A 12,790-nucleotide genomic window follows, 5' to 3' on the forward strand; every position below is an offset into this window, starting at 1 on the left:
AGGCGTGAGCCACCGCGCCCGGCCTCCAACAGTTAATTCTTAATCACATACTCTCATCCTGCTGATATATCACAGTGTTTCTCTTTTTATAAACCTCCCCCGGAGCTTCTGTAGTCCAATTTCAACCCACCCCTGGCACTGCAGAGACCAGAAGTTAGGAGGAAGCACTCTGACTTAGCACCAAAAGTCCAGTCACTCACAGAACTCGGGACTACTGTGCAAATTGAAGACCCTTCTGCTTGTTCCCACTGGCCTTGGTTAGGAGACACCACCTCACCCCCGACCACCAACTATACAGCTAGAAGGGGCTTTAGATCCTTGACTGGCAGTGGCTCTCAGAAGCATACTAGGTTCACTTGTTTACTGTATCTGTAGGGGCACAAAACTTTGAGCCTTGGGCCTGGAGATCCAGAATGACAGGGTTCCAGCTTATGTCTCTATGTTGAGCCTTCCGTTTCCAAATCACAGAATTATACTATGGTAAAGCTGAACAGAGGTTAGGGCTCATAGGGATCAGACTTTTCACATTGCACTGGATGATTAAATAATTGTTCCAAAGACTCAGAGACCCTCCTCTCCTTTCTCTTGGGTCTGGGAATTAAGGTCAAGACTGGCAAGTATAGGACTTGCCACAGCCACACCCCTTAATCCTGTTGGTGCTGAGCAAGGGCTTCCATCTTTGCCCCACCATCCAGCTGGTTGTCAGACCGTGGGTTAGGATGGCAGAGGAGGAAGGTGATGTGGATGAGGGGGATGTGTTCTTGGCTTTTGCCCAGGGTCCCTCTCCCCCCAGGGGTCCCCTGCAACGTGCCTTGGACAAGGCCTTCTTTATCTTCCTGGCCCTCTTCTTGACACTGATGACGCTGGAGGCTGCTTATAAGCTGCTGTGGTTGCTACCGTGGGCAAAGTTTGGAGACTGGCTCCTGTGGACACCTCAGAAGGAGGAGGAGCTGGAATTGTGACCACTTTTCCTATAAACATCCTCTTCCCCTGCCACTGAGGTGAGACAGGAAGGAAATGGGAATGTTGGGGGCTGTGGAAGAGATACCTGGGTAGCTTAGGGCAGCAGCCTTAAAATTTGCTGTACCTTTACTCTGGGAATTCATTTGGAAAAATATGTACTCCTTCACTTATTTTTAAGTAGACATCTAAATATTTTCATCATAAAATTGTTTCAAGAATATAATTTGTGGGGGGAAAGGGCAATATACGTAAACTTAACATTTGTACCCCCATAATATGCTGGACAAAAAAAAAAAGAATATAATTCTGGCATATTGAAAATATTCAAATTTTAAAATAATCAAATTACCTTTTTAATGTCCAGGGGACTTGGTACCCACCACCCATTGTTCTTTCATCATCTCTTTTCTCCTTGAACTCCCGTTACCATTCTACTTCCCTGCAGAAAACTTTATGCTTTTATACTTGAAAGTCTTCTTTTTCTTTTCTTTAATTTTAGAGATGCTGGTCTCAAACTCCTGGGCTAAAGGGATCCTCCTGCTTCATCCCCCCCTAGTAGGTGAGACTACAGGCCTGGACCACCACCCAGCTCTATATTTGAAAGTCTTTTTATCAGCCAGTCTGTCATACTTTCCTGCATACACACACACACACACACACACATATATATACAATAAATTAGGATGGGAAATATCTTTCTTGTAAGTTTCCAGTTGTTAAAAATTCTGGGATGAGTTGTGACAATTATTGTGAGAACGGAATTGTTCAAACAGCATAGAGACTGTATAGATTTCTATAATTGCTCAAAAGGATATTTTTCCACTCCCACCGCTTCACTTAACTAGCCTACTATATATATATATATATATATATATATATATAATACAAAGGAATTTTTAATAAGATGGAAGAGGTGGTGTTCATGGTGCCTTGATGAAAGAAATAGGCTACATGTCTCTTTAAGACAGGTAAGATTGCCTGTAATCCTAGCACTCTGGGAGGCAGAGGCAGGCGGATTGCTCGAGGTCAGGAGTTCGAAAGCAGCCTGAGCAAGAGCGAGACCCCGTCTCTACTATAAATAGAAAGAAATTAACTGGCCAACTAATATATATAGAAAAAATTAGCTAGGCATGGTGGCGCATGCCTGTAGTCCAGATACTCGGGAGGCTGAGGCAGCTGGATTGCTTCAGCCCAGGAGTTTGAGGTTGCTGTGAGCTAGGCTGACGCCACAGCACTCTAGCCTGGGCAACAGAGTGAGACTCTGTCTCAAAAAAAAAAAAAGACAGGTAAGATTAACCCAAGACATTTCATGGTCGAGAACTTTTTTTTTTTTAAGAGAGAGAAAGTCTATTTAAAAAGGGAAGAGAAGGGCCGGGCGCTGTGGCTCACGCCTGTAATCCTAGCTCTTGGGAGGCCGAGGCGGGCGGATTGCTCAAGGTCAGGAGTTCAAAACCAGCCTGAGCAAGAGCGAGACCCCGTCTCTACTATAAACAGAAAGAAATTAATTGGCCAACTGATATATATATATAAAAAATTAGCCGGGCATGGTGGTGCATGCCTGTAGTCCCAGCTACTCGGGAGGCTTAGGCAGAAGGATCACTCGAGCCCAGGAGTTTGAGGTTGCTGTGAGCTAGGCTGACGCCACGGCACTCACTCTAGCCTGGGCAACAAAGTGAGACTCTGTCTCAAAAAAAAAAAAAAAAAAAAAAAAGGGAAGAGAAGAAACCTGCACTGCAGGCTTTTGGGAAAGTTGAGGTTCTGGGAAATTAAATGCCTTATATCTTCCAAGTCCCAGGATCCTTTTGAGAGTTTTCATGTTCCCACGTTGGAGGCGGTAGGATGAGACCACTGGCAAGAAGTGACGTAGGTAGCATTCTCTATTTTTTTTTTTTTTTTTTTTTGAGACAGAGTCTCACTTTGTTGCCCAGGCTAGAGTGCCGTGGAGTCAGCCTAGCTCACAGCAACCTCAAACTCCTGGGCTCAAGCGATCCTACTGCCTCAGCCTCCCAAGTAGCTGTGACTACGGGCATGTGCTATCATGCTCGGGTAACTTTTTCTATATATATTAGTTGGCCAATTAATTTCTTTCTATTTATAGTAGAGACAGTAGTCTCTTGCTCAGACTGGTTTCGAACTCCTGACCTTGAGCAATCAGCCTGCCTCGGCCTCCCAGAGTGCTAGGATTACAGGCGTGAGCCACCACGCCGGCCGTAGGTAGGATTCTCTAATGGAAAGGTGAGTTTGAGGTCCTGGGGCTCTAAGGGTCTATGTGGTCCTAGAAAGTGGCAAGATGCCCATCACTTGTGGAATGTCCAGGAATGCAGGAGGAGGGAATCTCGGCGATTGGGGGTACGTTAACCTTTAAGACTTCCACATAAGCTCACTTCTGGACCTAGCCTTGCCGCCACGAATCCCTCCAGCCTCCCTAACTGGGCAAGGTGGGCATCGCAGTCAGTTTCTTCCTCCTTCGTTCTTTTCTCAGCTCTCCCAGAAGAGGAGCCCGGAAGTATCTTATGATCCTCATTTCGACTCACAGCCCTCACAGGGGCAGTTTGCACAGATACTCCTCAAAGCCCGCGCCCCAGCGTCGCCCACCCTCCGGTTCTAGACCTCCACGATAACGCAGGGCCTCTTGGTCAGCACTGCTGGCCGCTCGAGGACCCCGATCTAAAGAAGGAGACCCACTCAGGTCCCGCCAATTTGGTTCGTCATTAGTTCTGTGGCGTAGCTTGAAAAGCAAATCAACAACAGCAGCAATAATAACAACACTTTCGTATAGCTCGTTGTGCTCATTTGAATGCAAATGTCATGATTTAACGACCGGGAGCTGTAGCACCTGGTAACAGAAGCAGCTGCTGGGCAAGGAGTGCGCCGCCCTTGGAAGGGGAAGGGCAGGCGCAGTCGATTAAGCCGCGGAAACCCGGATCTGGGAGATAGGAAAGTAGGGTAGGAAGGCTTGCCGATAGCTCGGCTGAAGGAAAAGGTTTTACTTCCCTTCCAAGAGACTCCTGCCCTCTCCTGAAGCCCTGCGCAGCCTAGAAGAGCCCAATTCCTTTTATCCCTTCCCTTCCTCGGAAAAGTGGGGCCGTCCGCCCTGCACGCGACTCGCCGGCGGTTGGGCCTGAGGCAGGAAGTTTCTGATTGGCGGCGTCGCGGAAGGACCCGGTGAAAAGAGCTCGGCGGCCCGAGCGTACACGTCGCGGCAGAGCCAGCGCCGTACGGCAAAATGGCGGCCTCTAGGTACTTTGGGGCGCTCAGCAGGGACAAATCCCACGGCCTACAGGTCAGGGGGAAGGGGCCGCCGACGAGGTGGGCGGCCCTGGAGGCGCTCGGGGGCGGGCCTACAGCTACTTCCGGCCACAGGAAGACTGAGTTCCGTGACGCGGTATGGTCGCGCTTAGGTGTATGTAGGCGGAAACTCCGTGGCTTCCGGTCCGTAGTGGGGCCTACGGTGGGAGGGGTAAGGGAGGCGGAGGGAACCATGCGAGGTTCTGAGATCAGCGGCGGGAGTCGCCTCGGGAGACCGTTTTTGAGGTGGGGGCCGGACGGTGCGGGGAGTGAAGGCGGGGGCGGGGATATCGAGGGAGGGGTATTGGGGAGACCCGGGCGCTGAGTCTGAGGGACAAGCTATGGTACCTTCCTATCCCTGAAGGGTAGTGGGGTGGCCGGGGGCTGTACTGGGGGAGGGGGACTTGGCGGGAAGTTCATCTACGGGACCGGCCCAACCCAAGGTTGGGGTCCGAGAGGAAGCAGGAGAGCCCAGCTCACGATTGGTTACAGGTCACAGAATGGAGAAAATTAGGGTGGGGTGAGAGGGAGGGGACTTTAGGTGAAATATTTACAACCTAAATCCCTGGTTTGAGGAAGACCATCAGAAGATCAAATGTGTAGATAATTCAGTGAGGGGGAAAGAAGGCTTGTTGGGAGGGAACCTCTTTTAGCCTCAGAGTGTCTAGGAGTTGGGCTGGTCATTCAGGATGGGGTGGGGTGTGTGTTTGATGTTTTGAGGATGAAAGGAGACAAACGCCTGAGGTGGCCCAGATGGGGGTGTGTTATCTGCGCAAGGGGGTGTCAGGGAAATTTGGGGTGTAGGTGGGCCTGGGGTTAGGAAGAAGAATCAACTGGCCAAATTCTCTTGAGAAATGGTGGGAAAACAAAACTGAATCAACTTGCAAAATATGAGAAATAGTGGGAAAATGAAACAGAAAGACTGGAAATCGAAATGAGGGGGGGCGGGGACCTAAGTTTGCACCTACCCCACTTGAAGGGCCCAAAAAGCATATAGAACTCACGGTGACTGAAGATAGGCAGTGAGGACACTGTTGGTCAGTGCTGGATGTTACTGAAACCCACGGAGATTGGAAAGTATGAGATGAAGGGATGGGGCTATGGCAGAGGGGCTCTTTCTGAGGCCCCATCCCCTTCCAGCAGGAATTCTGAAATCCCCGACACTTCCTCCCTCTGGGGGATTTGATCCCCCATGGCCACCGCTAACAGCATCATTGTGCTGGATGATGATGAAGAAGATGAAGCAGCTGCTCAGCCAGGGCCCTCCCACCCACTCCCCAATCCTGCCTCACCTGGGGCTGAAGCCCCTGGCTCCTCTGAGCCCCATGGGGCTGGAGGAAGCAGTAGTTCGGGCGGCAAGAAATGCTACAAGTTGGAGAATGAGAAGCTATTTGAAGAGGTGAGCTTTAGGGGAGAATATTCTGCTACCCCAGGGAGGGGGGATGGCTGACTGGCTTTTCTGTCCTTCCCCACTAACCCCACTTCCCCTTCTTTCTCTCAACCCCCTCCCTTCTTCCCTTGAACCCTCCAGTTCCTTGAACTGTGTAAGACACAGACGGTGGACCACCCTGAGGTGGTTCCATTCCTCTATAACCGGCAGCAGCGTGCCCACCCTCTCTTTTTGGCCTCGGCGGAGTTCTGCAACATCCTCTCTCGGGTCCTGTCTCTGGCACGGAGCCGGCCAACTAAACTCTATGTCTACATCAATGAGCTCTGCACTGTTCTCAAGGCCCACTCAGCCAAAAAGAAGCTGAATCTGGCCCCTGCTGCCACCACCTCCAATGAGCCCTCTGAGAATAACCTTCCCACAGACTCCTCCGTGGACCCCACAAATGCTGAAACCACTGCCTCTGAGGCCTCAAGGACCCGTGGTTCCCGGAGGCAGATCCAGCACTTGGAGCAGCTGCTGGCACTGTATGTGGCAGAGATCCGGAGGCTGCAGGAAAAGGAATTGGATCTCTCAGAATTGGATGACCCAGACTCCACATACCTACAGGAGGCGAGATTGAAGCGTAAGCTGATCCGCCTTTTTGGGCGTCTGTGTGAACTGAAAGACTGCTCTTCATTGACCGGCCGTGTCATAGAGCAGCGCATCCCTTACCGTGGCACCCGCTACCCAGAAGTTAACAGGCGCGTTGAGCGGCTCATCAACAAGCCAGGGCTTGATACCTTCCCTGACTATGGAGATGTGCTGAGGGCCGTAGAGAAGGCAGCTGCTCGTCACAGCCTCGGCCTCCCCCGACAGCAGCTCCAGCTTATGGCTCAGGATGCCTTCCGAGATGTGGGCATCAGGTTACAGGAGCGACGTCACCTTGACCTCATCTACAATTTTGGCTGCCACCTCACAGATGACTATAGGCCAGGTAAGGGGGTTAGCAGGATGCCCATCAGTGACTTATATGTCGGGCATGTGGTGGAGGGGGAATCTGTCTACTCTCTCCTTCTAGGGTTGGGGCTGAGTGCTCCGACTATATCTTCCCATGTAGGCACTGATCCTGCATTATCAGATGCTGCACTGGCCCGGCGCCTTCGGGAAAACCGGAATTTGGCCATGAGCCGGCTGGATGAGGTCATTTCCAAGTATGCGGTGATGCAAGAAAAAAGTGAGGCAAGCGACAGAAAGAGGAAAAGAGCCCAGCTCCACCAAGGCACCTCTTCTCCCTCTGCAGACTCCCCCAAAGCCTCCTTGGATTCTGGTGAGGTGTGGAAGATGGAAGGGGTATACCCTTTAGAGAGCTTATCCTTTCCCCGCACTGGCTTCCAGGGAACCCAGGGTGACTGATAGGGGAGTGTGTAGAAGGTATGTAAGAACCGAACACTCTGGGGCAAGAGATTCCTTAGAGAAATGTCTTTATTCCCAAGGGCCCTAGTGGAATGGTATCCCAGGAGTGCCCCACCACCTCCAGGGCTGAGACAGATGATGAAGATGATGAGGAAAGTGATGAGGAAGAGGAGGAGGAGGAAGAGGAGGAGGCCACAGATTCTGAAGAGGAGGAAGATCTGGACCAGATGCAGGAAGGTCAGGGAGATGACGAAGAGGAGGAGGCAGAGAAGGAAGCAGGTATGTCAAGGGACCATTCTCTTTATGTATCATTTCTACTTTGTTAGGTATGAGCCACCTATTTGACACCCTTTCCCTTTCTCCTCTTACTCCTAGTGTCCTCTCAGTATTTTTCTCCCTAGTTCTTATGCCTCCCCCTCCCCTTTTCTTCTTTTCCAGGTAAGGATGGAGATAAGAGCCCCATGTCCTCACCACAGATTTCCACTGAAAAGAACCTGGAAACTGGCAAAGGGATCGGCAGGTCTTCAGGGGAGCAGCAAAACAAAGGACTCATAACGTCACCATCAGTACGGTCGGAAGAACCCCCGGCCCCCTTCAGCATAGATGCTGAAAGCAATGGAGAACAGCCTGAGGAGTTGTCCCTGGAGGAAGAGAGCCCTGTATCTCAGCTCTTTGAGCTAGAGATTGAAGCCTTGCCCCTGGATACCACCCCTTCTCCCGAGGAGACAGATATTTCCTCTTCCAGGAAACAGTCAGAGAAGAACCCCTTCACCACTGTCTTAGAGAATGGGGCCGCCATTGTCACCTCCACTTCTTTCAATGGAGGTGTCTCTCCTCACGCCCAGGGAGATTCCAGCCCTCCCTGCAAGAAACCCCGAAAGGAAAAGAAGCAAACAGGATCAGGGCCATTAGGAAACAGGTAACAACAACAAGAGGAGGAAGAGGGAAGCCAAGGAATGATCACAAGGGGTTTTCTGAGAGGAATATTGGGGAATTGAGTCTGTTGGGAGAGACTGGACACTCTCCTTCCAGCCTCGGTCTTCTTGTACTCCATGCATTCATGTTTCTGTTCCTAGCTATGTGGAAAGGCAAATGGGAGTGCATGAGAAGAATGGGAGAAAAATATGTACCCTGCCCAGCCCACCATCCCCCTTGGCTTCCATGGCCCCAGTTGCTGATTCTTCCACGAGGGTGGACTCTCCCAGCCATGGCTTAGTGACCAGCTCCCTCTGCAGCCCTTCTCCAGTCCAGCTGTCCCAAACCCCTCAATCACAGCCTCCTGGGCCCAGTACTTACAAGGTAAGAGGAAGAGGCTGTTTTTCTTGTGGTAATTCATTTTCTGTTTCAGTCTCTGAATATTCACCAGCCACCCATTTTTTTTTTCCTTTTTCCCATCCAATTTTTAAATCTCTAAATCCTTCCCTCTGTTTCTCCTCCCCCTGTACTTCAGATCTGACTCTTTGTCTCTCACTTCGCTACAGATGAGTGTGGCCACACAGTGCGATCCAGAGGAGATCATCGTGCTCTCAGACTCTGATTAGCTGCTCTCTCCTTTCTTCACCTCCAAAATATTCCGGACAGCATTTGGAGGATGGTGGGAAGCAGATGACAGAAAGGGATGAATTGAGCAAATCCCCTTTTGTTGGTGTTTCTTTTTAAAAAACAAAAGCTTAAATTTTACACAGAAAAATAATAAACAATAAAGTTCTTTTCTTATTGTATTCCTGTCTTCCTTGTCCTACTGTCAGATTGGCATCAGCTGTCCCGTCGCTCAGGGTTAGCCCAGCCCCCGTGATAGCCCTGATCTGCCCTTTCTGACGTGGCCCTTGCACTCCTATCTTGGGGTTTCTTCTCCCTCAGGTCTTCCCGGTGCCCTCTGCCAGGCACTTTTTTAAAAAATGGGCTTTAACCTCCTTGACACATTTTGCTTTCTCGCTTGGAGCGGTAGGAGTAAAAAAGCCAATCAGAGGCCTACTCAAGGTTATTTGGCCAATCCAGGCCCGGAGGAAGGGGGCGGGGCATCAGGAGGACTGTCACAAGCTAAGAAGAGGGCGATTAGATCCCGAAAGCCAGCTAATGGCCACAGCTCAGGGGCGGTGTCTTGGGAACGACGGCCAGCACCCTTCACCAATGGGAAAAGTCAGGCTTATCGAGTTAAAGGGGAATGAATGCTTCGGCTGAACCAGGTCCTGAGCCCTCAGCGGAAGAGGGGACCTGATACCTTTAAGGTGGAAGGAGGCGACGGTTCTTTAAAGGAGAAGTGGCCGAGTCGGCCGAGTATGGCCCAAAAGCACGGGCGGGGTGCCCGCCTGTGCCTTTAAAGTCGGAGGGGCGGGAGGCGGAGCGGAGGTGGAGGGCGGAGGGAGTCGGCGCAAGATGGCGGCGGGAGGGGCTCAGGCTGCAGCTCTGGCCGCCGAGTGAGGGGCGGGGGGGGCCCGGGGGTGCGCGGCCCGGTAAGCGAGGACGCGCGAGGTTGGGGGACGCCTTCCGGGTGGGCAAAGGGGCCGAGGTAGCGATTGGGGCAGAGCGGGGGGCGGGGGGGCGGGGTCCTGTGTGGGCGGGGGGGTAGGCAAGGGGCGGGACCGAAAGGACCGAGGGGGCGGAGCACAAAAATGGGTCTTGAAGGGGGTGGGGCTAGAACTTAACGGGCCGAAAGGGGCGTGGTCTATGAGAAAGCTGGGGGGCATAGTCTAAAAGGGAGCTGGAGCGAGGGGTGGTTTTCAGTAGAGGAACAGACCAGTCCCCCCTTCCACAAAAAGGGTGCAAAACACCAAAAAAGTGGATTTGAGAAAGTCAGGCGCTCAGGCAGATTGAGAATAAGGTGTAATGGGGTGCCAAGGAAGGCACCCTATTCCCTAAGAGCACCTTATTTCTCTAACCTCTAAGGAAAGGACACAGGATTTGGAGTCAGACACCTGTACTTGCTGGTGCTGCCACTTAATGGCTCTGTAGCCTTGGATAATCTCTTAATCTTTCTAAGCCTCAGTTTCCTCATCTGTCAAATGGGGTTAAAAGGAATACCTAACTCACCGTGTTATTGTGGGGAGTTACTCAGATAACAGGTGTGAACATTTTAAAACTGTAAAGGGCTGTGCCATCATGAGATTTTATCATTCTTCTCTCTTTTTCTTCCCAGAGACCCCCCGGCTGCCCTCCTCCCTCCTTTGTTCCCGTGGCTGGGGGGGGTATCCCCTCCCTCCACAGCATGGAGCCATCTCCTCTGTCTCCCAGTGGGGCAGCCCTCCCTCTGCCTCTTTCTCTGGCTCCACCCCCACTACCCCTGCCAGCGGCTGCAGTGGTACATGTGTCCTTCCCTGAAGTGACCAGTGCTCTTCTGGAATCCCTCAATCAGCAGCGGCTGCAGGGCCAGCTCTGCGATGTGTCTATCAGAGTACAGGGCCGGGAGTTCCGGGCTCACCGAGCTGTCCTGGCAGCCTCCTCCCCTTACTTTCATGACCAGGTCCTACTCAAGGGCATGACCTCCATCTCACTGCCCAGCGTCATGGATCCAGGCGCCTTCGAGACTGTCCTGGCCTCTGCTTACACTGGCCGTCTCAGCATGGCTGCTGCTGACATTGTCAACTTTCTCACAGTGGGGTCTGTGCTCCAAATGTGGCACATTGTGGACAAGTGCACTGAACTCCTCCGAGAAGGCCGGGCCTCAGCCACCACCACCATCGCAACTGCTGCAGCCACCTCTGTCACTGTCCCTGGTGCCGGGGTCCCATCAGGGAGTGGGGGCACTGTGGCCCCCACCACCATGGGCTCTGTGCGTTCCCATGCCTCTAGCCGGGCCAGTGAGAATCAGTCTCCCAGCAGCAGCAACTACTTCAGCCCCCGGGAGTCCACTGATTTCTCATCTTCCTCCCAAGAAGCATTTGCAGCTTCTGCAACGGGCAGTGGGGAGCGTCGAGGAGGTGGTCCTGTATTTCCAGGCCCTGTCATTGGCAGTGGGGGGGCCACCTCTGGGAAGGTGCTGCTGGAGGCAGATGAGCTGTGTGATGATGGGGAGGGGAGAGGGGTGGTGGTTCCTGGGGCTGGGCTCCGGAGGCCCACCTACACGCCCCCCAGCATCATGCCACAGAAACATTGGATATACGGGAAGCGAGGTGGGAACTGCCCAGCACCACCACCCCTGGTTCCCCAAGACCCCGATCTGGAGGAGGAAGAGGAGGAGGAAGACCTGGTGTTGACCTGTGAGGATGATGAAGAGGAAGAGCTGGGGAGTGGTTCCAGGGTTCCAGCAGGGGGAGGGCCTGAAGCTACCCTCAGCATAAGCGATGTTAGAACCCTGAGTGAGCCTTCAGGCAAGGGGGAGGAGCAGGTCAACTTCTGTGAGTCCTCCAATGATTTTGGCCCCTATGAGAGTGGGGGTCCTGTGGCAGGGCTTGATGATTCAGGGGGGCCCACTCCCTCCTATGCTCCCTCCCAGCCTCCCCGACCCCTCCTTCCTTTGGACATGCAGGGCAACCAGATCCTGGTCTTTCCATCGTCTTCATCCTCCTCCTCCTCCTCCTCACAGGCTCCAGGCCAGCCCCCAGGGAACCAAGCTGAACACGGGGCAGTGACCCTGGGGGGCACGTCAGTGGGGGGCCTGGGCATGCCAGGTGGTGCTGGTGGGGCCCCTGGAGGGACCAGCAGTGGGGACGGAAATAAGATCTTTCTGTGCCACTGCGGGAAGGCCTTCTCCCACAAGAGCATGCGGGACCGGCACGTGAACATGCACCTCAATTTGCGGCCCTTTGACTGCCCTGTGTGCAACAAAAAGTTCAAGATGAAGCACCATCTGACTGAGCACATGAAGACGCACACAGGACTCAAGCCCTACGAGTGCGGCGTCTGCGCCAAGAAGTTCATGTGGCGAGACAGCTTCATGCGCCACCGGGGACACTGTGAGCGCCGCCACCGCCTGGGTGGGGGCGGGGCCGGACCTGGACCTGGGACGCCCACGGGGCCGGTCTTGCCGCTCAAGAGAGAGTCGCCCAGAGCGGGCGGGGGCAGCAGCGACGAGGCCAGTGGGGCCACGCCCCAGTCCAGCAGACGTGTCTGGTCCCCACCCAGCGTCCCCAAGGTGGAGATGGGCTTCAATGGGGGCGGAGGAGCAAATTGAAGGGTCCGGCTACTGCGGGTAGCTTTCGGGGTAGAGGGAATAGGGAGCACGATCCAGGGGGCGCTGTGGCCCGGAGCTGCTCTTTCAGCGCACCACTGTTTTCCTTTATCTCTGTGGACTTGTATATATTCTGGAGGGGGAACCACATTGTACCATCGCCAGCCCACTCTGCTCGTCAGTCCTTGTCTCCTAAGGTATCCATGGAACTAAGCCCGTCCATCTCTGTCGAGAGCACCGAAGCCCCAGCTCCACAGAGTGGGGTGCACATGGAGGGGGAGGGAGATGAGGCTGTGGAGCATCCTGGAGTCACAGGGTCGAGGGTCAGGTGATTGTAGTCCGTGCCTGAAGTCTGTGTTTGTGTTGTGGGGATCAGGCCTTTGAGCCCTACCCTTGTCTTAGAACTTACCCCTCTGGAAGTATGCGCTCTTTATTTCTACCCTATTTCTCCTGCCCCTCACCTCCCTTGGGGATCCCCAACTCGGTTTTCATGGGGGAGGGGCTGGAAATAAGGAGGGAGTAAGTCGTAGGAGTACGAGGCTTTTATTTTATTTTTTTTAACAGTGATTAAAATATTTATTGGTCATTTCACTTGGCTTCCTGACAACCCCTATGTGTTTGCTGGGGACCCGGCGCAGGTGGAGGGAAGC

At 53.1% G+C, this 12,790-nt stretch overlaps 3 protein-coding genes across 6 annotated transcripts; all 3 read left to right on the forward strand.

Annotated features, from left to right (window-relative positions):
- The first annotated feature begins 719 nt into the window (after positions 1–719).
- Positions 720–3,740, forward strand: SMIM40 (small integral membrane protein 40). Its single transcript, XM_076003591.1, has 3 exons — positions 720–1,001; positions 1,463–1,522; positions 3,446–3,740. Exon 1 carries the CDS (start codon positions 720–722, stop codon positions 960–962), a length of 243 nt encoding a protein of 80 aa, XP_075859706.1. The 3' UTR covers positions 963–1,001; positions 1,463–1,522; positions 3,446–3,740.
- A 101-nt stretch (positions 3,741–3,841) lies between these two features.
- Positions 3,842–8,754, forward strand: DAXX (death domain associated protein). Of its 4 annotated transcripts, none has more exons than XM_012791349.3 (8): positions 3,842–4,203; positions 5,392–5,650; positions 5,783–6,614; positions 6,738–6,952; positions 7,114–7,312; positions 7,472–7,952; positions 8,110–8,332; positions 8,515–8,754. In XM_012791349.3, exons 2-8 carry the CDS (start codon positions 5,444–5,446, stop codon positions 8,572–8,574), a joined length of 2,217 nt encoding a protein of 738 aa, XP_012646803.1. In that variant the 5' UTR covers positions 3,842–4,203; positions 5,392–5,443; the 3' UTR covers positions 8,575–8,754. The 4 variants fall into 4 exon arrangements, with proteins under 4 accessions (XP_012646803.1, XP_012646805.1, XP_012646802.1 ...); XM_012791351.3 differs by having other exon boundaries at positions 5,395–5,650; XM_012791348.3 differs by lacking the exon at positions 3,842–4,203 and adding an exon at positions 4,349–4,497.
- Positions 8,755–9,394: 640 nt separating this feature from the next.
- Positions 9,395–12,731, forward strand: ZBTB22 (zinc finger and BTB domain containing 22). Its single transcript, XM_012791355.3, has 2 exons — positions 9,395–9,486; positions 10,170–12,731. Exon 2 carries the CDS (start codon positions 10,239–10,241, stop codon positions 12,141–12,143), a length of 1,905 nt encoding a protein of 634 aa, XP_012646809.1. The 5' UTR covers positions 9,395–9,486; positions 10,170–10,238; the 3' UTR covers positions 12,144–12,731.
- The last annotated feature ends 59 nt before the right edge of the window (positions 12,732–12,790 follow it).

The sequence above is a fragment of the Microcebus murinus genome, chromosome 5 (assembly GCF_040939455.1).
Source record: "Microcebus murinus isolate Inina chromosome 5, M.murinus_Inina_mat1.0, whole genome shotgun sequence".
Classification (NCBI taxonomy): domain Eukaryota; kingdom Metazoa; phylum Chordata; class Mammalia; order Primates; family Cheirogaleidae; genus Microcebus; species Microcebus murinus.

Coding starts and splice junctions, on each gene's coding strand:
- SMIM40 (XM_076003591.1), top strand. CDS start 720: ATGGCAGAGGAGGAAGGTGATGTGGATGAGGGGGATGTGTTCTTGGCT.
- DAXX (XM_012791349.3), top strand. CDS start 5,444: ATGGCCACCGCTAACAGCATCATTGTGCTGGATGATGATGAAGAAGAT. Junction 5,651..5,782: donor ATGAGAAGCTATTTGAAGAG/GTGAGCTTTAGG, acceptor TGAACCCTCCAG/TTCCTTGAACTGTGTAAGAC. Junction 7,313..7,471: donor GGAGGCAGAGAAGGAAGCAG/GTATGTCAAGGG, acceptor CTTCTTTTCCAG/GTAAGGATGGAGATAAGAGC.
- ZBTB22 (XM_012791355.3), top strand. CDS start 10,239: ATGGAGCCATCTCCTCTGTCTCCCAGTGGGGCAGCCCTCCCTCTGCCT.